At 37.6% G+C, this 26,254-nt stretch overlaps 1 protein-coding gene across 8 annotated transcripts in view; it reads right to left on the bottom strand.

Moving 5' to 3' along the window:
- The window catches only part of csnk1a1 (casein kinase 1, alpha 1), a 75,242-nt gene that overhangs the window by 33,424 nt on the left and 15,564 nt on the right, over positions 1-26,254 (bottom strand). For 6 of the 8 annotated variants that reach the window (XM_015059852.1, XM_015059846.1, XM_015059851.1 and 3 more), the window contains exons 5-6: positions 10,630-10,713; positions 2,643-2,782 (exon numbers count right to left, since the gene is read on the bottom strand). In XM_015059852.1, the coding sequence (XP_014915338.1) occupies positions 2,643-2,782; positions 10,630-10,713 (224 nt within the window). The remainder of the gene's footprint in view (positions 1-2,642; positions 2,783-10,629; positions 10,714-26,254) is intronic. The other 2 variants (XM_015059850.1, XM_015059849.1) reach the window with 1 other exon arrangement.

Here is a 26,254-nt window from a genome sequence, read left to right as displayed (position 1 = left end):
GAGTAGTTTGATTAGCTAACCTAAAAAGCAATCAGTTATAATTGCAGTTTACTAAATTGTATTTGTGAACAGAGCTCAAACTTAAAGATTAAACTCACAGCATCAGATTGCAACTAGGGTAACAAAAGAATCTAACTGAATATTGTTCTTTGAACTTTTACAAAGTAAACTTCCCAGCTCCTTAAAATCTTACATTTAAATGTTAAACAATTTAAAATCTTTTAATTTGTGTATGCTGAAATTGAATCAAATTTAGCAGCATTGATCATCTCAATAAACAAGTGTTACATCCATGTATCTGTTGTCTGTGTTAAAATATTAGCATATATGGGGCCCCTGAAGCCCTGGGGGGCCTGATGGAGCTACTGACTTAATTTGGATTAAACAAAAGTGCAAAAAATTTATATTAATTTTAATTTTATATTTTAATTAGTTTTTTTTTTTTTAGACTAGTTTAAGTAGTGTTTCACTGGCGATGTTTTGCCGTAACATATAATATTTTTAAATTTCCTGTCCCCTTAACATCTTTTAATACAAAAACACGGTGAACCGCCTCGGCAGCCCGACCACCAGGCTTAGCAAGTTTTCTGGGGAAAACCTGTTTATATATTTAACTTGTACCTGTATCTCTTACCACACTTAACAGATGAGTCGGTCAGCAGCAGCTCTAACCCCCGATACCAGCATAACCCCTTCCCCCTGTCCCAGTGAAAAAGGTGAGCAACACTGTGTTCAATGACAAGCTAGTTAGCATCATTCCAGAGGAGATTGATCTCTTCACAGATTTATTCTGTTTCATAGCAATCTGTCGTGACATGGTGACAGCTTTAACAAATATGGGGGGGGGAAAAAAAACAAAACAAAAAAAAAAAAAAAACAAATTTTTTTTCTTTTTTAATCAAGTTATATTCTGCAGCTTGAACAAAATGCAACAACATAGCATTTTTTGAGAAGTCTGGATTGCTTCATGTATATTTTGCACATTGCCTGTGTGACTGTTGCTGCTAGGGAGAGACATTTCAATGAGCAAAAACTAAAAAAAAATATAAGCAACCTATTTGCATACAGTATGTGAACTGTTGCATGTAAAATTCACTAGTGAATATTGTGCTAGTATCAGTATTGGACCAACAAAAGCAAGGCAGTTGCAAGCCTTTGAAATTGTGACGCTTTATATGGGTCAGACAGACTCAATTGTAACAAGCAGCTGTAACAGAAGGGGAGGCAATTTAATTTTTTGTCATTGGGTCCAAGATTTTACGGTGCCCCTGCGCGCATCATTAGGCTGTTTTGTCGCTGTTGCACAAAAACAGCCTAAATCTAGAACTCACAAATGCTGGCCATACGCGCATGGTTCACAAAAACAGCATCTGTAAATTGCTGTTTTATACTAAATGGATAAGGGAAAGCAAAGTCTACCTCTATGATCCGTAGCAGGGCTGTAGCCATACACTAATCTCACGATACAATGCTATACGCGATATTCTGCTCACAATACAATATATATCACAATATTCAGAAAACTATATGATTCAATACATTTGAATCACATGTATTGAATGAACTTTTAGATTTTAGAGGGACAGATTTAATTGGTGACAGACTTGGATTGAACTAATTGAACTGATAGTGTAATGCTGGTATATATATATATATATATATATATATATATATATATATATACACATATACACATACACATATACACATATATATACATATACATATACACATACACACATATATATATACATATACATATACACACATATATATATATATATATATATATATATATATATATATATACATACACACACACACTTTGAGATTGTTCACTAAATAACTACAATACTGACAAATGGCTAAAAATGTCTGGATGTAAACAGCAATGCCAGCTGCGTACAAACTGGGGATGCAGGGAGGGAGGAATTACATTTAAACATGGATTCATTTTTAAATTTAATAAATGTAACACTTTAATGTCTCCACTTTTAAATTCTACCTTGCAAAGCAGACTGGTGTAGATCACAAAGATTCTTCGCACACCCATTGACTAAAGCAGAAATCATCATGAATACTTGTTCTGACTTGAAAATCGATTTTGAATTGAATCATGGCCCCATAAATCAGAACTGAATCACTCGATTCCCACTGCTACTAACTGTCTCTTCACGTCAAAAACCTGACATGAGTGTAAAGAGACATTTTCTTCTGATTTTAATTTTCCTCAACAGACTTCCTGTTAAGCCGAGAACAGAATTTAAAAGTCTCTAATCACATATATCTTTCCCGAATGGTAGAGATCTGACTGTTCCATATGTTACAGACAGAGCACTTTGCTCTTAGACTGTGGGTTTACTCATGGTTCGTAGAGTTTCAGGAATAAACTGGAATTCATGCGACTGACTCTAGATGTGTCTAACGCTGGATTGAACAAAATATACAATATGAATTGGATACATTTCTTCAAAAAGTTGCTTGGCAAAATTATCAGGCATGAAATAGAGCGATATAGATAAATCTAATTAAACTGAAACTTCCATGTGTTGTGTCAATAGAGCCATAGTCCTGAATCTGATCACATCCCATGTGACAAATTTATCACATTACAGCCGTTAGGTAAAGTAATAGATATTCACCTCTGTTCAATGCCCAGATGTGCGTTGATGGAGGCATAGCGTGCAGTCCCTGTCAGGTTCTTGTCTTCTCTGTAGGGGATGTGTTGTCGTGTTCGATTGTCTCTGTACTTCTTTGCCAAACCAAAGTCAATAAGGAATAACTGAAAGAGAGAGAATACAGTCTTTAGTCACCGAGGACTCAAGTAGCACTAATATGAAAGTTAACACATTAAAAATGGACGAGTGAAAACATTTTATAATTCAGATCTTTCACAGATAATGACTGTCACCAGCCCCTTGTATTATACTTTCCTTTGTCCAGAGGGAGTGGGCCATCAGATCACTGAGAAACAATTGTTGGAATGTGTTGAAGTTTTAAAAGTACGTTTGTCCGTGACGCATGTAATGCGCAAGTTCAATGCTATGAAGCTTACTGGAAATTGCCAGAACTATAAACAATTGTCCTCCACTGTGAAGAGAGAAGAGCCGAGCGAATTGGCTGTTGATGTTAATTTAATCATTGGAAGTGGAGCAAACACAAACTGAACGGCTTCGTTCATTTCCCTTGCTGCTAGCTAAAACTACAGGCACACTAGAATTCTAAAACGGCTCAGAAAATCAACGTCATTGTTCAGCATTTCTTCTGTTCACTGATTAACCTGGTAAAAATTCTACCGGAGAAATCCAAGTCAAAGGGAGACAGCCCAGACTGTGCTGTAAAAGATACCATTATATTTAAAATTAATTGATTTCAGTTACCTTCGTAATGTACTCCATAAGTAAAGTTTAAAACATCTGCACACCTGCACTATGTGGTCAGGTGTGTGTAACCTGTCAAAATGGCCTTCAGATTTTACCACCACCGTTCAAAAAGACTGATCAAGGACAGATACTATTTGGTTAATGCAACACATATCAAGTTTTACTTCAAGTTGACATCAATTGGTTGTGTTGGACTGGAATCTGACAATGTCAAAAGGCTCAGTCTGTTGACACCATTATAGGTCATAGATCAGGCAATAAGTCTGATCTATGCTATTTTTCACTCCTAGCTGAGCACAGAGGGCAGTCTGCTTGTTTTTGTCTACCTTGTCTCCAAATTACTGACACCTCCTGCCACCCAACTTCTTTTTGGAGGATCAGGAAATAACTTACTGGTGTATTACCACAACCACCTGGTTGGAAGTGTGGTTTAGCGTTTGAGTTACACCGCAGTCCAGCCCAGAAAAAAAACAAACAGAAAACTGGTATCGGTTTGGAGTATGGGCTTGCTTTTACAAGTATGTGTACTTGATGCTGGTATAAGAACATCACTACCAGAAACAATCATTTTTTAAAACATGTTGCAGAGTGGGCAAATTTCAGAAAACTGATTTCACATTTCCCTGTACAAGACCTAATTAAACATTGCTCCAACGCTTGGAAAACATTTATACACCAACTAGTATAAAATAAAATGCAGAATATACAAATTCATGTTTGAATACACAATGCAACCAGTTTTGAGGCCTCCTTCAGGGTTGTGTTAAATCAAGATGTAAACATCTTGATTTAACACAAATCAAGAAACAAAATTTGGGTTAAAATGGAGCAATTCCAAAGACTGTTTTTAGAGACAAAAGGTATTTTGGCCAAAGATAAGGACTGGTTCAATCGCTATAGGTTTGTTTTGAAACTATACCCTGAACTGTTGGGTACAATATAATGAGGAGTTGTGCACTGTGGAGTTAGCAACACTTACAACTCAAAGAGCCATTTTTTGCCAGCTGAAAACTGTTATTGACCATTATTGTCATTGCTTGTGGAAAACACTACTATGCATGAAAACACAAAAATTACCTCTATATTTTAAAATATTGTTAAGTTCATAAGCATTTTGGCAAAAGTTAAGAGTTCAGAGCTGCAGATTGAAGATTCCTGGCCTACACCCATTCTGCGACTGAAAACAGGTTTACATAGTAAGAGTAATTTCACAGGGACAAGAGCTCTGCCCTTTTCTGTACAACATCATTTAAAAGGCCAACATTTAAGAGTAACTTTAATGCGAACCAGTTAACTAGTTTAAATGAAGACATCGACGTGGACCGCGTACATTATAAAAAGCACTAGATCAATGGTTGGCAAACGTTTTTGTTAACAAGAGGCATTTTCATTTAGTTTCAGTTAAGTTTCATAGCACTGAAACAGCACCTATGAAAGTTGAAAATTACAAATAATATGTCTCGAGGACATTAAAATCTGGATGACACTAAACTTTCTTCTTTAAAATTTTGGCAAGACGGAAGTTATTTTTGGACCAGAATCTATGAAAAAGAAGCCACTTAGTCGATCACCTGATCTGGATGGCATTAAATTGGCCTCCGATAATAAAGAAACTCTTATTTTTGATTAGGACATGTCGTCTCTTACTAAACAAGTTTTAAAGATTTTCTTCTTTCACCCATCTACGGAATATTGCAGAAAACAGACATTTTCTATCCATGGGTCAGGCTGAAAAACTAGTCAATGTTACTGTAAGTCCACAAAACACAGTTAAAAGTCTTCAGCTGATCCAAAACACTGCAGCAAGACTTTTGACAAAAATTAAAGAAATCATATTCCTCCTGTTTTGTCTTCCCTTCACAGGCTCCTTGTCAAATACAGAATAGAATTTAAGATTACCCTTCTCGCATATAAATCCCTTCATCAAGCTTCATCATACATCAGACTGATCCATATGTTCCTAGCAAGCATATGGATCAGGAGGCTACTCGAGGACAAACTGAGCACTTTTTCTCATCGTCTTCTACTACTACTCTCCATCCAACATGCATCACTTGCTGTTATTTCAACTGTTAACTTTTTGTTTTCTTTCTATAGAAGCTACATCTGGTCTAGCTGAAATAATGCAGCCATCAACTCATCTTTCTTCCTCTTCCGTTATTAACGGATAAACTGATGTAGGATTATTTCTGATGTTCATCAGTTTCTTCTTGTGCATTCTGCTCTGTCTTCTCAAACGCCAAGTCAACAGTGGCAGATGGCCATTTGTACTGAACCAGGTTCTGGTTCTGCTGGAGGTTTCTTCCTGTTAAAGAGTTTTTCCTCTCCACTGACACTACATGCATGCTCGGTATGAGGGATTGCTGGAAAGTCAACGACAATGCAAGCCATTATCACAATGTGATCGTCCAGGAGGAGTGATTGCTGCAAGCCAATGACTTAATGCATTCTACCGGGTTACATAGAGACCTTTTAATCTACTTTGAATAATTAATTGAGCATAGTGTACTGTTTGATAACTAGGATCAATTGTAATGTATGCGTGAATGAATTTAATTTTTTTATAAAGTGATTTGAGATACTAATCATGAAATGGTGCTATATAAATAAACTGAATTGAACAACAAAAATACAAAACATGCACAAAAACACTGCTGAATTATTGCACAGGTGTCTAGTGTGTCTGCATAAGCTGTGGATGCACATCATGGGGAGGAAATCCACCCTTTCTTCAAGAATTAACAGTCAGCAATTCACCTGGTACACTTCAAAAATATTTTCATAACTTTTTGTCACCATCTTGTTTCTCACCAGAGCGCTCATCTTTCCTGGAGAAAGCACACTTACCGGCCACTTTATTAGGTACACCTATCCAATTGCTCATTAAGGCAAAAGTCGAATCAGCCAATCATGTAGCAGCCTCCACGACCTCGCCTTGGATAAGGAGGAGCGATAGGGGATGCATGTCTGGTTGTGGAGGCTTTCACATTTGCTAAGTTTGCATCCAATACCCTGAACAACATTACTTGGTTGAGCCAAGTCCTTTCCTCCAAGAGCCAATCAATGTGAACCTGACCAGATCTCATCTGATCTCTCATCGCTGATGTCAGAAGCATATCAGCTCTGTCACACTGATTTTGCATGTGTCAGCAGTTTCCCTAAAAAACAACACCAGACAAACTTCAGGGCACCAGCAAGGAACGGAGCTTTAAAAACATGGTAGTGGCAGGATGAAGTTGCTGAGAATCTCCCCTTTTGTATGCTCAAACCTTATTTTTGTGACTGTAACGGTAACACTTAACTGGAGAAAATATTTTACATTCACTTTTATTTTTCAGTTTCAAAGGGAATGTATTGGCTATTACAGACTAGCAGAACACCTCTGCTAGTCTGTAATTGCAACTTCTTTAATTTGTTTTATATGTCAGGTTTCCCCCAGAAAACTTGCTAAGCCCAGCAGTAGGGCGCTAGGACAGTCATCCAGCACCCTATGGTTGAGTTAAAAAAATGTTTGCACGTTGTGCTTTACCCCTGCAATTTAATGACGGGAAGTGGAAAAAAACAAAACAAAAGAGGTATGAGGTATTTATGCATTAGTGGAAGACATTAACAATAACTGAACACCAACTCTGAAGTCTTTTGAAAAAGGCAAACAAAAAATACAATTAAAATAGCTATTCTTTGGAACTTTGGTTTCATCCTAATTAAAGTTCCAATTTTGTGATCCTTGATTCGTGACTTGTCACCTTTATCTGAAGTTGTTAGTGTGTAGACCAGTAAAGACAGGCAGTGGCTGCAGAATTCCACTGCCTCAATAAAAGACACCTCATTGTGCTTCCAACTCTTTAACCCACCTGTGCTACCACTACTGGTGTATTGAAAAAAATAGACAAAAAATAAACAATTCTTAGCCTGGTGAACGCAAGTAAAACCTGGTGGCCCACCCAGCCTACAATACACTGGGGGAAATCCTGCATTTGCAGTCAGCTGTGCAGGGCTTTAAAGAACAGGGTGTTCTATTCAGTTTCATTAGTCCTATTACGTACTCCAGTATCTTTTTTTGTTGTTGTTGTTTTTATCAGCTGGTTCTAGTGGCCTTTATTTGATAGTGAATTGACAGGAAGGTGGGTGATGAGAGAGGGGTCTTGCATGTCTTACATATATGAAAGGTCAACAGGCCCGGACTCGAACCTGTGACGTCCACGTTGCAGATTAAGGCCTCTATATGTGGATTCTGTTCTACCCCTGCGCCACCACAGCACCCCCTGTAGTTCAAGTTTAAAGATATATACAAGTGCTCTTATTTGGCTGACAAAGAATGGACCTGTAGCATGTGTGGACTGTGAAACAGTCTCCGCTTTCTGACATAATAAGAATCTGTGTAATAGTTTTTCCACCCTAAGTACTCTGATTTTGCTGACACTGCAAAGAACACTGCAAATCAGCTGGGGGAGGCTTTTGTTTAGCTGCAGCTGAAAATAGACAGCTCTACATTAGAAGGGGAAGGGTTTAGCTTAGGGATGCACCAATACATTTTCTCACTTTCAATGCAGATATGTGAGGATTAGTGTCAGCTGATGCCAATTTGATACAAAACAACACTTCTGAATCGTCTTAAAACCTTTTTGTTAGACAAATCTAGTGAATTACAATTTTATTTTGTTAACTCTGCACCAATACAGCACACTTAACTACACCAATAGCTTCTACAGCTTGGTCAAACATGCAAAAACATGCATGCACTTAAATTGTTCAGTCATTGCAATTAGGACTATAACGGTCACTGTAATAAAGGAAAAAAATGATAATAGATTGCCTACCTTGCAGGGTTTTTACCTCAGTGTATTATAGGCGGGCTGCCCAACTTTACTGGCCCTCTTCACCAAACTAAGCATTGCTTGTTTGTTTTAAATATGTTTTTACACATCTGTAAAAGTGATAACAACAACGGGTTTGTCGTTGCGTTGAGCTAGGTGTGAGCATCTGGTTGTGCACCTCTTAACTTGTCAAGTGTAAAAGCCACACAGCTCAGCCCACGCATATCCTTGAGAGCAAAGAATATTGTGTGACATCTGCGTTTAAATATCCCACTTACTCAATACATGTCCTGGCACGCTTTTGGCTCCAAGTCTGCACTTGTAACTTGATAAAGTTAATGTAATTGAATAATATCACCTGGCAATCACAGACAGGTCTTTTCCATTTAGAGTACTCCAGGCAAATACTGAATTTCCTTGGGTAAATAGCCAGCGAATCAAAATACTGCATCAAGCAGCAGACATTACAAAACGAAAACTTCATGCAAGAAATACATGATTTTCCTACCCAAAGAATATCATTGTGGGTTATTATTTGCTTTAATATTATTGTAGGTTGGAATGCATCTGTGAACAAACCAAGGTTAAACAAAAAGGCTAAACTATGAAGATTTTATTTTATTTTTACAGTTTGCAAAGTAAACTTGCAAACCCCTTACAAGTCTTAAATTTAAATGGAAAACAATTTAATCATTTTAAATTTCTCTGATGCAATCATTAAATCAAATTTAATAGAACTGTCATTCTCAATTTTAGATCTATAGTCTTTGTTAAAATTCAATTCCACTTATTCCGGCTCTGAACGTGACCAGCGTAGCTTGTTTTAAGGGTTCTATTGTTATGTGTTTAAATATAGTCACTGTCTTCCAATAACATATAGTTACCTAGTCATATTGTTACATTTCCTGTCAACTTTAAAAAAAATTTATACAAATTTCACAAAACCACAGTTGACCATTGGTTGACTGCCCAAGCGCTCTTACCATCAGGTTTAGCTGGATTTCTGGAGGAAACCCTGGCTTTGGTCAAACATGTACAAATAATCTGCAACAAACATTATTTCAAATGGTTCAGGAAATACAATTTGGAATTCTAAATATAATACAAAATAAATAAAGCATAAAGTTGCTCAGAGCACAAAACATGAAACTGGACTAAATACTTCTACCCTTTGGGATCAGGCACATCATCACAAATGCCCAATCTATAATTTTTTTCGATTTTAGAACTAATAGAGATTATATCGGATCGGTTAACCTCTAGAGTTATTATGCCAGGATTTAGGTAGTTAACTGTATATAACAAGCAATGCAATGTGGCTTAGTCTGCAAACTTAACCCTTGAACTTTTGTCCAAAATATTAATAAATATTAAAGTTCAGTTTAAACCAGTTGAGTTTCCTTTTTAACCAGCAATATAATCAGTTGTGGCAAATCAATAAATAGAGGGTCTATATACCCAGAAAACAACCATGAGTGAATATTTGATATTTTAAGGCATTTTAAACTTCCAGCATTCACACTGTCAGCTATCATTCTTCATGTGACGCAGCCAAGCTCCTTCTTGTTGTGACAAAGGTTTTAGCACCACCAATATATCAATACCTTTATGCCAACACAGATGATATCAGCAGAACTTGAAAAAGTCAGTTTTTAAAATCAGCTAAAAATGATTCCGACTTCCTGTTGGATAAGGAAAATTAACTTCATTCGAAAACCATGGAATTATGTATGTAACAGAGCGTCCATGTCACCATGGTAACATAATCCAGCCAAAAGTCACATTTTCAATATCAAAATCACAAACTTCCGACAGTTTGAAGCGACAAAGAAGGGCATCCAAAAGTGCAACATGGCCTTAACTGTTCTGAGAAGGACTTTACCAGAAAGTTATGCGGCTCTGTTGAGTGGACAGCGACAACCTTTAAACACTAATACCTTAAGAGTATATTGATTTGTCCTTCAGCTGCAAAGCCAGAATAGCTAGTGGGATTTTACATAGATCGAAGATAATGAACACAAAATAATAGTTTTATCATCAAACTGCCAAAAGCAGGAAATCAATGAACTTAGTATATTCAACTTGCAACCTCGTACATTTTCAAGTTTACCACTGCTTCAGCTCTAAGGATAAAATATTATATCAGGCATTCCAAGCAAATTATGAGAACAAAATGAATTGGGCATTACGGAACACAAGAAGTCAAATTTGAAATGACTAAAATAACTGGAAAGTATAATAAGTACACATGACAATTTTAATGGGAGTCTCCAATCTTCTCACACAGCAAAAAGATGACAGAATACATGTTTCCAGTACTATGCCAGGGTATGATGGAAGCTTGTGGACCAATGCAATTAAAACCAACATACAATAGCAAAGCAACAAATGCTGTAGTGAGGCAGCGGGTGTTGTGGTAAATGTCACACCTGGTTTAATCCTGAGAAAGATGGGTCCTGAGAAGAGCTAACAGCCAAGCTTCTTTTCCTCTTCCCCACTGACGAGTCTAAACACTAGGGCAGACAGTAGAGGGGCAGGGGTCAAAATTAAACAGCTGCTTTCCACCTTTAGTCAAAATTAACATGAGCAAAACAGGCAATTCTGTTGCGCCCACATGGTTTTCTCGGGTACGTGCAACCGGCAGTGTTCTGTGCAGCTAGAGAAAGGATCGACTTCTGTATAAAAAAGTTCCAGAGGATGAGAAAGCTACTAAAAAAAATTAGGTACTCAAGATTTGATATTTGAGGCCACTGTTCAGGGGGAAAAACTAAAATTATGGCTTTCTGAGGGAACCTTCAGAAGGACGTAGAAGGGGGGCTGCGCAGGTACATATCTCAAGTCTTATTCCAGGACTTTTTGCCACAGAGTAAAGAAAACTAAACACGTCATTTGTATTTATTCAGCGGTGAACAAAGCATTGAACTGAATTCCTTCTTCACTACGTAAAAACTTTCTGAAGAGTGTTTAAGATAATCTAACAAACATTGAACAGCCCTTGCACTTTGGTTTTAATCCAAGAATTATTCTACTCAATCAAAAATTAGGGTTTATTGCAGGACAGTAAAAAGTTTGGATTAAACTGGAAGTTGAGCATGGGAGTCAAATTTTTCTGCATGGGGCAAAGGATTGCCTACTACTATAATCTGAAAGCTTACTGCTCAGGCTGTTTTGTATTTGTCATTTTACTACCAAAAGAGAAAGTCTGAAGAGAAATTAAAGGACCCCAATGCAGGTAGTGCTACAAAGTTTCATATTCATCCATTTTGTTCCTTTACTCTCATTAAGTGCTTCAAAGTTACAGTCTAAAAATATTTTGTGAATGTGTGTTAACTTGTTCCATTTCATTAATTGATGAAATGTTCAATAATGTTTTACCTTATTTCTGAAAGTGAGACTCCAATTCATTACATAGAGCCTTTATGTCTTGTAATATTATTGATTATGGCTTACGGAGAGCACACCCACAAAACTTTAACAAAAAAAGTAGTGCATATCATGCAAAATTAACTGGAAGGAAAAAGTGTGGAAAATGTGCACTAGCAACAGGGATAATCATATCTTCGAGCAAAACACATCGAAGAGGCCGAAGTGACAAAAGAAGATAGTCTACCAGAAAATTTTAGAGCACTTCATAATTTCTTCTGCTGATAAGTTTTATGGAGATGCTGTTTACATTTTGCTGCAGGAATCTGTACTAGCCCACAATGCTAGTGTGCCAAATCCTGGTTCAATGACCATAGTGTTGCAGTGCGTGATTAACAAGCAGACTGCACTGATCCCATAGAAAATCTAGAGGATATTGTCAAGATGAAGATGAGACACCAGAACCAAAGATGCAGATCATCTAAAAGCTGCAACAACTTAGACTTCAATTTTATACTTCAGCAGAACCACAAGCTGAACTCCATGCCTCACAGCATTGATGCAGTAATTCATGTAAAAGGAGGTCCAACCATGTATCGAGTGCATAAAAATAAACCCACATAGACAGAATTTTTGGGTTTTCATAATCTGTAACCCATATTCATTAAAATTACAAGACATGCTTGGAATATTTCATTGCATTATGAATCTCTATATTACACAAATTTCACTTGTTGAAATCGGTGACAAAGTACTAAACTTTATATAGGGCTAAAGAATAAATCAATAATATATATTGCAATAGATGTGAGCTCAATATCAAGAGATGACATATCTGATAAAATACTAAATATATAGAGTATTCACTAAAATCTGATCCAGAACCCCATGGCATCCTGGGAGATGTAGGGGGCGTTTACACGACAATGATCCAACAAAAACGGAATTTTTGTTCCGTTTTTGTTGGATCATTTACATGAAAACGTTCTAATTACAATCTTTGTTTACACAGTAACGGTACACATCGAAAACGTGTAATGCTCTTGTCACGCCTAGTTGGTGCTAGGTTCTTTGAAACTGAAGAAATTGAAGGCACGTCGATTTGCGTTTCCCCATCAGGTACCGTTCTCCCATAGACTGGGAGAAAACACGCACTATGTGCGTCTGATTAGGTTGCAAGCAGTTGAAAAAAGTGGGATAACTTTGCTGAAACACCTTGTTTAAGCTTTCACGGTGTCTGTAGTGGGCCCGGCAGCATGGGCGGCCATTGGGGGACATTGATCCCCCCCCACCCCTTGGACTGGAAGCTGTTTATTGTTTTTACCTTGCAATAGCCAACTCTCTGTTATTCCTATATCAATTTGATACAGTAGGGGCTTCCGCACTTCCCATATTCGTGTCCTCTGTCACCTTTTTCAGCAGTTAAAACTGTTTAATCCGTTGTTAACAAGTCGTAACCTGTTTTTCCGAGCAGCCTTCAAACGCCACATGAACGCTGAGACCCTTGCGCTGGGTTTCCATCTGTGTGGCAGTGAAGGAGACCTGCTGCTGCTCAGGTGTGTTAGAATCATGGCAGCAAACCAGCAAAACGCAAAGAACTTTGCACAGTTTTTCCCCTAAACGGAGCGGTGAAGAGACGCCGAGGGAACCGTATCTGATGGGGAAACACGAATTGTAGTAACACCAGCATTGTCAGTAGTTTCTTCTTCTGTGGATTGTAGGAACCAGCTATGTTTTACGTCATACTATGCATTAGCTGGGGATTCTCTGGAAGAAAAGATCAATTTTCTCTGTTTACACGACAACGGACATCGGTACGTTTCAGAAACATCGCACTCTGGAACCCGTTTTCAATCTGTGCCATTGTCAGAGAAAACATTTGGTGGTTTCGTGTAAATTTACACTACAAACGCAACAAAACTCTTCCGTTTTCACCTGAAATTGTTGTCGTGTAAATGGGGCCGTAGACAGAGGAAAGACTTTAGCTGCTCTACTAACTCACTCACTGTGGTTACCTAGCAACAACTTGTTGAGTAACTTAAACATCAGCAGTTTAAGTTTTGCCACCCTGCCTCTTAAGAGCTCAACACTAAATAACGGCATAGAGTAAACTGGACAAAAGAGGAAAGATCATGGCAGTACTTCAAATATTTAAAAACAAAAAACAAATCAATTATTAATAGACATATGAAAAGGTTACATTGTGATAAGTTTTATAGCCATATCGTCCAGCTCCAACTTTATCACAATTGAATGTTTTGTGAGCTGTGCGGCAACTGAACCTTTATCCATGGGCTGAGCCAAATAAGACGATACAAATTTTTACTAACTTCAGTTCTTTTTTTGCTTTTATTTTATTTTTTAAATCACAATACGGAGTTGCAAGTGTTAATCAGCAACATTTCTAATGTTTATGCTCAGATCAGCATTTCCAAGTCACACTTAAAAAATAAAAATTTAACCTTAAACAGACATTTAGGGTGATTAAGATTTTACCTCTTAATGCATGGCTATCAAAACTAATGACTGAATTTATCTTTATTCCCAAGTCTGACAACACTTCAAATTAGGGGTAATAGTAGAGAGATCAACACAAGGAGAACTCAGGTAAAAGTTGGGGTTAAATAAAATTATGCTCTTCACAATCAAAATTAGAATCTCTTAATAGTTGTAATTGCAGGCTAAATACAGTAGTGGCAGTAGTAGAATTACCAAATGACAAAAGTTGTATTTAAAAAAATTTTCACTTAAATTTTACAACATACATCCTGGTTTGACCCTGCCTCCCGCTCTTTGACCGCTGGACCATCCCCCCTTTGCGATCCTGCAAGGATAAACGTGTCAAGTGATTGAGAGATTCACGGACATCCTGGTTTGTTGTGGAGGCAACTCAAAACACATGTGAAATGCTTGAGAAAAATAAAATACATCAATATTACCTTGACAGTACATTCGGCATCCTATGTCTACACCAAAAAGAACTTGGCAACACCACCTTTTCATCCAACAGATCTATTATAACTATCTACAAGGTGAGAAGTCCAAGAGGAGCTCTGTACTGCCTCAGTAAACTCCAATGGCAAATGATGCCATCAACAAACCGTTTTTTGAAAACGATGCTAATCCAAATCTGATGATGTAACAAACCAAACCATAAGCCTGCCAGTAACTTCCTACTACAGGCCCGAGCTTAAACACAGGGTCTTCACAAAACCCATGATGTTAAAAATGTAAGTCAAAAATGCAAGCTAGCCAGTTAGCTACCTAGCAGAGCTGAGAATACAATGCATTTAAGTCCACTTTTAGATGAACTAATGCAAACTTTAGCAGATAGAATTTTAATCAAAATAGGACACCTCACAGCAGGGCCGGCCCAAGGCATAAGCAAACTAAGTGGCTGCTTAGGGCCACTGGGATCCCTTAAGTGGAACTGATTTTCTTGTTTCTTTTTAGTACTTTGTGATTATAAAAAAAACACACCATTACATTATAAAGTTGTGATTTGATTTTACAAAATATATATTTGATGATGTATGTAGAAATTATTCTTTATAAGGGCAAAAAGAAAAAAAAAATGCTCTTGGGGATCCCCTGGTGGTCACAGTAGGTAAATAACCTATCCTTCAGGGAGAGGGAGAAGAAAGCGGAAGAATAGACAAAAGCCAAGATAAAGGTATGTTTTCAAGTGTCTTGGTAATGTAATGTTTATCAAAAAGATTTGCAGAGCTGCTGATAAAAAAAAAATCAGCTCGATAGCAACCTTCAATGGTCCAGTTCACCAGCCAAACATTTATGCTAGCAAGTTTATGTTTGTGTGAAGCTGAGTTTCAGTTTTAAATGGGTTGATTCCTGTGGTTGGCTATATATCTTTTTCTGAAGTTTTTTTGGTTTCAAAATGGTGAGTTCAATAACGTTTGATAATAATTAAAACTTCTCGATGTTTCACATTGTCTAACAAAATATTTTTACATCATGCTACATGGTTTGAACTGTACTGATATAGTGAGCTACTCTATGCTGTAGTTGGCAATATGTTTGCTACAGAGCATAATTGATGTGGCCAAAACAAACAGTTTTACATCAACTTATAAGTTAGGAAACTTTTCCTGTTAAAATCATTTGGAGGCACAGAATCACCCCAGTACCAATCCACATTCTCTGGTGAGAAAGACTCACCTGGTATCAATGAAATTTTTAGCTATTGGAGTTACGCCTGAGACAAATTAATTTAATCAAAGTACGTCATGAATATGTCTGTTCTCCATCTTAAGTAGTGCTGCACCAATTGCAGTTTTCTTTAAAAAGCCTTATCTGCCAATTTTGATTTTGACCGATACCAATTTTTTTGCCTGAAATGTTGCTAAATATAGCAAGAAAGTTGCTGAGTTGGTAACAGTTGGGTGGCTTTTAACTGCAAATGTGCGGACACGATCTGGTGGCCGGTCTGTCAGTCAAACCTCTCACTGTAGAGCAGAATAGGACTGTGGGTGATTTTTTTAAAGCCTTTGCTGAGGTAGATAAGATCAGCTTCAGATGCAAGTATTGGCCGATCACTGATCTCCCAAGATTAAGTAAATCGGCCGCCCAATAAATGCATCCTGTATTATGCATACATAAATGATGTAATGTAAACAGCACTATCAGAGATGCAAGAAGTTTATAGCAGGTATGTGAATAATCTAATCATTGACTGCAGCAATCTACGTTGTTAGCAGAAAGAGAGGGCCCCAAAACCAGATTTCACTTTGGGCCCCATGGAGGCTTGGGCCGGCCCTGCCTCACAGTTTGAAAAAATACCTATATTGAAAAAAATACACCAAACACTTGATTTACTTTCTAAAACCCTGCAGCCATCCTGACAATACAATAACCAACCTTTTAAAGCATTATGTTTGTAAGATTTAAGTCCAAAATTATTTTTAAAATACCCAATAGCACATCAGGAAACTTGAAGATATAATGCTCCAAACTCTGATAAGCTAGCTCCGCTCTTTGACTTGGACTGGAGAACTTGGCACAACATGTGAGGCAGTAAAAGAAATTAATAAATAAGATAAAAAAAACCTCTGCTCAGATACCATATCATACCCAGAACAGTGGTGCGTGTGCATTTTTCATGCCCAATTTTCAAACAGCATCCACAAATGATTTGAATGCTGGTGAGTCGGTAAAGCTGGAGAACTTTTTTGAAAATTTCATTTAAACAATTGGAACTCCATTTTAATATGTAGCAATTAAATTATCTACAAGGCACATAAAAAGCAAAAATGGAGCAAGCTAGCATTGGCCTACAGATGATAGAACATTGAAACGCATTATTAATGAAATACCAGCACATGAAAACAAGTCCAGAACATAACAGCATCAATTTATTGTAAATACAAATAAAACATGCCATTAGGTTCAAATTGGTATATAAACAAAAAACAACTTGAACTTATGCTTCAACTCAGTGTTTCTCCACCCTGGTCCTCAGCCCCCCTGCTCTGCATGTTTTAGATGAGCCTCTATTCCAGAACAGTTGATTCATCAGGTACTGCAGAAACCTGTTAATCATCCAGAGATACAATTCAGGTGTGGCAGAAGGGAAACACCTAAAACAAGCAGGACAGGGGGGCGGTGAGGACCAGGGTTGAGAAACACTGGTTTAACAGATGGAACCTGAAAAATGTAATAATGTATGATGAATTTAGGTAAACTATGGTTACTCTTAAGAATTTAGATATATTTCAACTATACAAAACACATGCTTTGGTGAATAATTAATTATGTTAGAACCAGATGCAATATCACCCCAGAGATGTCAAACAGAAACAACTGTGTTGCATAGTTCAGCAGTTTAACTGCTGCAGTGGTACTCTCAGAGCAATACTTTGTGACCCTTAAATTGATAAAGTACATGCAAATATTTAATCATTTTGTCAATTCATCCAACTGCATACAGTCAAGAGATCCCAGAACAAATAAGGCAGGAATACAAAGTATTTCTATGTTTGGGATGGAAGATAATTTCCACCTCCCTCCTCTATACCAGTCATCCTCAGCAATTCAAGAAATAATTAAATATTTCCATTTTATGTATTATGCAAGTCTGGAGGATCTTTTATTTTGAAAATCCTTTAACCGGATTCTCTCGGTTACGTCTGGTGCGCCAACATTGAACCCACAAGCAGCAAAATGAGAAATGAGTAAACAGATATCTTTGGAAAGTTTCTTTGTGAAGGGGAAAAGGCCCAGAGAAGAGAGAGGAGGATGGATTTATCCCGTTAGTTGGTTCCCACATTCGAAGCCTGTTCTGAATGACATGCGGCGATCGGCTCGATAATGAGCCAATGAAGCCTTCAAACCTGCTTTACCACGTAGAGACCAAGCACCCTGTGCATATAAGCAACACTTCGGGTGTCACAGTTTCCCAGATGGGATCGTCTTGTTGCAGAGAAACAAGTTCCCATTAATTTGTCGTTATAGTGAGTTATAATTTTTATGAAAGTAAAATGTTAGTTTTTGTGGTGCACCTGTATTTCACTTTGAAGAAATGTGTAAACGTTACCATAGCAACCAGAGTCAGTGAGCATTAGGACAGTGGTCAAGACGAGAGAAGAGGAGTAGAGCTTGTGAGTCTCAAGTCTGGTTCACACAGTGATTTTAGAATTGCTGCTGATTTTCCAAACCTCCGTGGTCACACATGAGTTGATAAAAGTACAACAGGTTTGATCGGTTTGTGTCTCCAGCCACACAGCAGGAGCAACACACCACACACGATCTGACTTCACTCACAAACATCCCAGTTCCTGAAGAAAATCCCGTAAAACCCCCAGCATACCATACGTGAAATTAGAATAAATAAACACGGATGATGATGATGTAGAAGCAGTAGGTGTGGCAGGTGTGACTCATTTTAAAAAACAAAAAGAAAATGTGTTGGATAAAAGACGGCGAGAGCAGCCGCTCTATTTGCTGCACTATGATTTGGAGGCGAGTTATGTTTTTTCGTAGTTAACATTTTTCTTAGTGTTTAGATTGTTTTCTGTTCTGTGTTTACATTTAGCATCACCACTTAATTATGATTGTTTTTACTATTTTGATGTTCACATCAAAAATAATGGATAAGTAGCCCACACTAATTTTAAAATTTTGCCATCTGAACCAGGCTTTAGTACAAAATAACGCCGTTTTACTAGTCACAACTACAATCTAGCATGTAGCTAGTGTCAGCGTCAAGCCCTGACTGAATGAATAGCCATATCGTTATAACCTATTTGTGTCACCTTAATGATGGATAGCTGAAAAGTTCATGGGTTTATCAACTGCGGTAGCAATTTCACTCCAACTCCTCTCCTTATTTCTGTTGATATTCCTTGTATAAAATGCTGAATAAACATTCATGCTGTTTCCACATATAATCTCCAATGTCCACCGCCTCTAGTTTGCGCCATGTCAGCTATTTGGGATTCCCCTCTGTGATTATGTCACCACGCTTTCAGACTGGCTACCTGTCACATTCAACAGGTTGTGTTCTCGCTCCCAGTTGGCGAAAACCCCAAACGCTGCGATAATCGGCCAAGACGATCTAACATGTTGAATATGCCTGTTTTTAGATTGGAGCGGTCCCGACGTTCTACGTAACACAGTACACACTGTTGGATAATCTATTACGATTATCACAAGCAACAATCTTAGACTCTTTGAACTGTTCTAAGATTATCATAAAAGGAAAATAAGGGCAAAAAATGTAAAATTGTGCCATGTGAACTAGGCCTTAGTGGGCACAAAAACATGCAGAAGCCTGGTCTGACAGTTTACCACCAGTAAAATCGATGAGCCTTGACCGGTCCACGGTGAAAAAAAGGTTAGAGACCACTGCTCTATACAACATCACTCTACCCTACCTACATTTAGCTTATTGATGAGCAGGTTGAAAAATAAATAATTTTTGAGATTTTAATGGGGCGGAGGGTTGTGAAGTAAAAAGTGTCATGGCTCGTAAGTATCTCTTATTTCACAATATTGGTCACATAGCAAAAAGTTGGACACCACTATAATAGGTTGAACTGAATACTTTTTGCACAACAATTTTGTTGTTAGCTGGTTAACATAATCGGTGTTCCACAAGGAAGAAAACCACATTATAAAGATGAATTATGATCATAATGCACCATAAAGTTGAAGAGGGATTTTATGAAATTGGTAAAAGATATGAAAAAGCAGAAGCATACAGAAATAGTTGAAGGGCATCACTACATCTTAAAAGTTGAATGATGTTTCTAGGTAAAGGTATGTGGAAAGAGTAAAGTTTGCAAAGCAGGCAAATTTTACTGGAATTTTTCTGGTTTTCCTGGAGCTGAGTATTATATTAAAATAAGCAGAATATTATAAATATTACATAGGTTATAAATAGCATAAGTAAGAAGGGGAAACCCACTCAACACTTTAAGTTGTTAAAAGAATCTTAAAACTTATCCAATAAGCAACAGGCAACTGGCATAACGAGGCCAATATTGGCCTTAAATGGTCAAACTTCTGGGTGCCTGTAAGAAATCAAGCTGCTGCATCCTGGATCACTTGAAGACGCTGTGTCAAGGATTTATCTATGCCTTTATATAATTAATTACAATAATTGTGATGTAATGAAGGCATGAATAATTCTTTCAAAATCCTTAAAAAAAATAGAATTTTACCCTTGCTAAAAGCCACAGGTGTAAAAACTTTAACAACTGAACTAACTTGCTTGTCAAATTTTAAACAGCCATCAAAGATAACACCAAGATTCCTGGCAGAAGTCAGACAAAACGGAGCTAAAGAACCAAATATTGAGTAAAGTAGGAATGTTTTGACCAAATAATACTGAGTTTTGACCAATAATAATTGAGTTTTGTTGTGGCTGAAAATTTAGGTCCATCCATGATTTAACTTCAGCTAAACAATCCATTAGATAAAGACCCACACCACAGAACAGGTCATCGGTGATGTTTGTTTGCAACGTGACGTCACACACGCAATCTTCTGCCTCCTAGCTCCCTGCAAAAAACTGCTCTCCGACAATGACTACCATTTGTTTAAGCCGTCAAGTTGTTAATATAATGCCCTAAATTTTAAATGTGTTTTTGACATGCAAAAGAAAAAGGGTTGAAGTGCTTTGTTAGTAATTCTCAATTGTCTTTTCTGAATTGATATTTAATTAGAAGAAATTTATTGCAGTTAGGGATTCTCCGACCAGGTTTTTTTTTTGCTGCCCATGAGGGCCTATCACAGCTGATCACATGAAATGGCCGTTAATTTAATGTAGGTACAAGTGTTACTGGCTATGTGATCTGCAAAATGAAACCAAAATCATCCAACTTAGACAAAAACGTACAAAAAACCTGTAGACACAATACAGCAAGTATTCAATCAGAAGGACAACTGTAAAACCTGAGGTGAGTAATACAATATTTAACAGAAACAAAAATATGCATAAAGTCAAATATCAACATTGTTTCCTTTTTTTACTCGACATTATTTGATATAGCCCTTCATTCAAAGTCAAATGTAAGTTGCATTCAAATAAACAATTCTAAGTTACTAAATCAGAAGTACCAGAGAGCATGGCTAGTTGTTTTGTGCATGTTCAAATTTTTTGCAAAGTGGTAAAGAGAGATCTGCTTCCTGGCTCTGATTGGTTGTTTCTGACTGAACACGGTACTTCTGCAGAATACATGGAGGAAGCAGAGGAGCTGAATTTTTCTCACAGATTATCCATCTCAGGACATTGCGAAAATTTTAATACAAATCTAAAGCGTTTTTTCTATACTGCAGCTTTGAGCAGATGGTGAGTGTAAGAGTCCACTGTCTGATTGAGCTCAAGCGGTACTATGTGAAATATTACTTCTCAGCAGCGTGTAGCAGCAGTCCAACAGAGAGAGCAGTCAGTGGAACCTAACGTCTTCCACTGCTGATCGTCTAGCCCAATGTCCTGAATTATTTTTCAGGTTACCTGCTTAGCATTCTGACCGTCATGCTCATTCAGATAACTGTTGGCAATTATGCACCGTTTGGTCTGCCGTCTGGCCGCTCTGGAAGGCTTTTTTCCTGCAGTGAAATTCAACACATCTCTACTTCTTTAATTACTTTTTTTTTAGTGTCATTAAATTCAGTGTGTCGATGTAATTTAAAGTGCTTCACCCTCAAAGTATTTTCCGTGAGAAGACACAAACTTCCTCATTCACTCTCAGAACGTGACATCGTTCTGAGATGATCCACATGACATTGCTGCCATGCGCCTGCACAGTGTGAAGTGGGAGATGTGCTGCACATGGGGCCTCTGCAGGCTGCAAAGTATGAGATACAGGTGATCGGTTTTGTAATTGGCAACAAAATAGTGATCAGCGATCGTATACTTTTTCACAAAAATCAGACAATTATGATCAGTGGCCAATCGATTGGCACAACACTAATTGCAATGCATTGATAAATCAAAATTTTGCCCCACCCAATGTTGAAATGAAGCACCTGAGACTCTGTCATCTTCCAGTGTTGTACGCATTACAGATGTTATTCTGTTTGTAATTGGACATCCTAGGACACTCATGACTGTTGAAGAGGAAACGTGACATCATTTGGGATCAGTCACATTAACCTGCTAAACGATGGTTATTTTTATCTTGACCTAACTCATCAACTAGCCAATTGTGCACTTCTACTTCAAGCTCAGGCCTTCCATCAGAAACCTGAGAGCCAGAGGAATCTGTGCAGGATGTTAGCCGTTCTAAGGCTTGCACTCTACTGGGAATGTGTCAACAACATAAGACTTTATTTGCAATAGACATTTGTTGACACCTAGACAGCAGCAGGATGGCTGCCATCTTGTAGCATCACTGTGTCACCCGAGACATTTGGTGAGGCACAGTTTTTGGCAGACATGTTGAGGGATTCATGTGGCAGACATTTACACACAAATATAAATGCATCACTACCTTTAGATTTTTGGCAATGTCATTTGTGTTCAGTTTGAGCATCTGTTACTGTAAGACAACATTGCATTAGCATGTAAAATACAAGTTCATAATACTTGGAATATATTAAACAAGTAAAACAGCAAGCAGCGTTGGTGACCCTCACAGCTCAGCGCCGCACTGGCTTAATGGCGACCGCAGGACCTCCAGCAAATGCCACCCAAACGTCGTCGTCATCACTCTCACGCAGACACCACACCAGTCTACTAGGTAACGTAACTCAATGTGTTGAGCAGTGCTCTTTGACGCATTAAAAAATAAATAAATAAATGAATAAAATAATCTAATGCAATTTTGCTGATGTATTTTGTTGACTTTGGAATAATCTGGGGGCACAGTGGAGTCAAATCACAATTTAATGCTATTAGCCTCTTTAGAGGTTAACAAAGGTCAATTGTTGCAAATCGGCTGATGCATATGTGATACAGAGCCAATTGTTTGCAAACAGGAAGGGATTAAAATTCACCATAAGGCCACTCCCACATGCACTAACCAGCAGTTAGTGTTTAGAGAAGGATTTACCATCATGTTGTTCTGTCATTAAACAGGTTTAAACTTGTATGAATCAGAGTAAAAGGAAGAAAACTAGCAGGAAAACAGGTGACTTCCTGTTGAAAGGGGGCATGCCGAAGGTGATGTCGCCAACTGACCGCATGAATGTGAGGAGCTCTGGTCTGCTGTGAAACAAAGTTTGATACAGCTCTGAGCTTGTCTGTGGAAGTTACTCCATCTTGAGGTTTCATGGTGAATGGTCAGATTTTGAGGCTTGGCCCCACCCACATTTTATGCAGGAAAACTATTTTGATAACTTAACTTTCTATGCCTCAAGTCTTTACTGAGTGATTCTGAAGTCTGCATGTCAAAATATGTAGGAAGACTTCCCTCAGATATAACGTGTAAAAGGGAAAATGGCAGCTTTGATCCAAAATATCCGACTTCCTGTTGTGTTTGGACCATGGCACCAACAGAGTTTTTGGTTCATCCTTACAAGATACATCTATACCAAATTACTCAATTCTCAAAGTATGGCTTGGGGCTGATTTTTTAAAGATTTTTAGGAGACACTGTGGAGGAATTAAGCCATCCCCACCAAATATTACACTGTATTCCTGTTGAGGGCCTAATTATTGCACTACAGTTCTTCTCAATATGAATATAGCACATACAGATATTAAAATGACAAGAAATTTGAGATACATTATGCAGCCCTAGTTGACACTATTTATATAGTGCCAATTGACAATGTCGTCTCAAGGCACTTCACAAAAAATCATTTCAATTCAATCATACATACATTTAAACTTATCCAAGTTATCAAACAGAACAGTCTTCTAAATTAGGCAAGCTCACTCCGCCCCCATGCAGGAGTAGAGCAAACCTCCAACAAACAATGTTATGTGGTGATGGTTACTGTGTGGCCTGAGACATTTGGTGAGGCATCTTTGCATTACCAGTCAACATTAAGGCAAAGAAAGTAGGCAAAATATTTCTAATGAGTCATTATCAGCTCCATTATTTCACCAAGACAGAAACTGACATTAAAGTCCAAGATTCTGAGGAGTGCTAAATCACTTAAAAAATGAATGCATTTCATAGGAGCCCGTAAAGGCGGGTTTCATTTTTGTTTGTCACATAACATGGCAATATTAGTTTAAACATGTTTTTAATGCATGAATATCGTCAGTTATTCCGTTACAATGTACAAACGGAAGAGAATGGATCTCCTCTCTACTGTACTGCAGCCTGTTGCAGAAGTGGGAGGGGCTCACGGCAGCTCTTACTACTCACTGTAATATTGGTGTTTCCCCGTTTTGTTACATGGCTTATTACATGTTAAGTTATGTCAATTTATAATCTTTCATAAAACTCCTCCTTCCGCCAAACAGTGCAGTTGAATTTTCCAATTTGTTTAAAATGGTACGGCTTTTCATCACTCGGAATGGGATTTGAGTATAAAACCATCCCATTCGGACACACTGATCTGCCTTATGGTGAGTCAAGAGACAATAGTGAGTGGCTGCAGTGAGGGTTGATCATAGCATTTACTCAGCTTTCCAAATGTGATTTTTCTTTTTTTGCAATCTGGACATGGATCTGCTGTGAATGTTGGCAATGGTACATTGTAGGACGGACAACTGACTGCGGTGCTTGGAAAGTGCTCAATGCAGCACTTGCTTAGGGTTCAAAGCTTAACTTTGTGCTTGACTTAAAACGCTTTGAAGAGATCCGTTTGACCAAGTGGGTTCCCGTCCTTAACTGCTGCTAGTCCTTATTCTTTACCAGTTCTTTGTGTTTTCACGAAGACAAACGAATCCCTTTTGTTCATTGATAGCTTTTGTCAGGAGCTATCAATGAGTTCATTGCAGCAAATCAAACCTGAGCGACAAGAAATAAAAATGCTAAATTCTGTTTTTGATAAAATCTAAAACAAAAAATAAAATCTATGCTTCAGCAATAAAGTCAGATTACAATAATAATTAATCATTATAGTTTAACTAAACTTACAGTTGATCATTTCTCCCACAACCCATAAATACCATGAATGGCTAATTTCTTTAACACTGTTGATCGTTTATTATCTTCCTAATAAACCTTGATTTAAAAGATGTCTTTGATTTCTGTTTTCCAGCTGATGGATAACAGTTAAAGTCTGATGACATCATACAGAGTCAGTTTGTTTTTTCATATAGTTGCTTTATTTTTATTCAGTGAAAAGTTTGCTAAAAGACTGTTCTGAACTTTGTATTGCAGACCAGCATTTTGCTGTGTTAGTCCTATTTTCTGTCTTTAGTCTTTTATAATTGTCAGGGTGTCTTTCTAATCACTTAATGGGCCGGTCTGTAGGCCTGACCCCAGTATGAGATTAAGTTGACAGCTTGCAGTCTCTCTAATGCCGTCAGCTCACATTAAAGTTATGACACCACATAGTCTTACAAAAACTACACATGAAGATAAACTAAATGAACAATTAGACAAATATTTGTATTCACCTTTTTGTCACGAACTCTATGTGCCATATTTAAAAATATGTATAGAAGCTACCTTACCTTGTTACAGTGACGGCCAATACCCATGAGAAAGTTGTCTGGTTTGATGTCTCTATGGATGAAGTTCTTTGTGTGTACATACTCAATTCTGCTGATCATCTGGGAGAAAAGAAACATCAAGAAAGGGGGAAAACATGAGTTGCTTATTGTTCAGTTAAATCAGAACTACTGAGAGAAATTGTTAGGAAACTACTGGCTCAGAACTTGTATGATTTATTAAGGAGCTTCTTCACTGGCAAGTCTCAATGTAACCAGTTAATGTGCAGTTCGGTGCAGTGATGAGTTTTTCCTCACTACTGTGGGGGAGTGGGTTTTGACCCAAATATGATGGAAAAAAATTCAGATCAGATTTTATTTTTTATTTTTTTGCTATGCATATTCTGGCATACAAGATTTTTTAATGTGAAACATTTTAGATTTAGGTAACGCTGTTAACCACTCCTGAAATTTTATTTTTTTCAAAATCCAACAAATAATAAAATGCCCATCACAACAAAAAAATATTAAATATTTTCCTTTGAGCGTCAGGCGTGTCCGCTTTAGCAAACATGATTCAGAAAGGAAGGTGGAAAAATTATTTTCTACAAAATGGTACGCAGCTCACTTCACTGAACTTAATTGGTGGAGATCAATGTCAGGAAAAATTTTCATAT

Source organism: Poecilia latipinna, unplaced genomic scaffold, assembly GCF_001443285.1.
Source record: "Poecilia latipinna isolate Pla-1442-1.1 unplaced genomic scaffold, P_latipinna-1.0 Scaffold1662, whole genome shotgun sequence".
NCBI classification, from domain to species: domain Eukaryota; kingdom Metazoa; phylum Chordata; class Actinopteri; order Cyprinodontiformes; family Poeciliidae; genus Poecilia; species Poecilia latipinna.
This window is presented reverse-complemented; position numbering and strand designations above follow the sequence as displayed.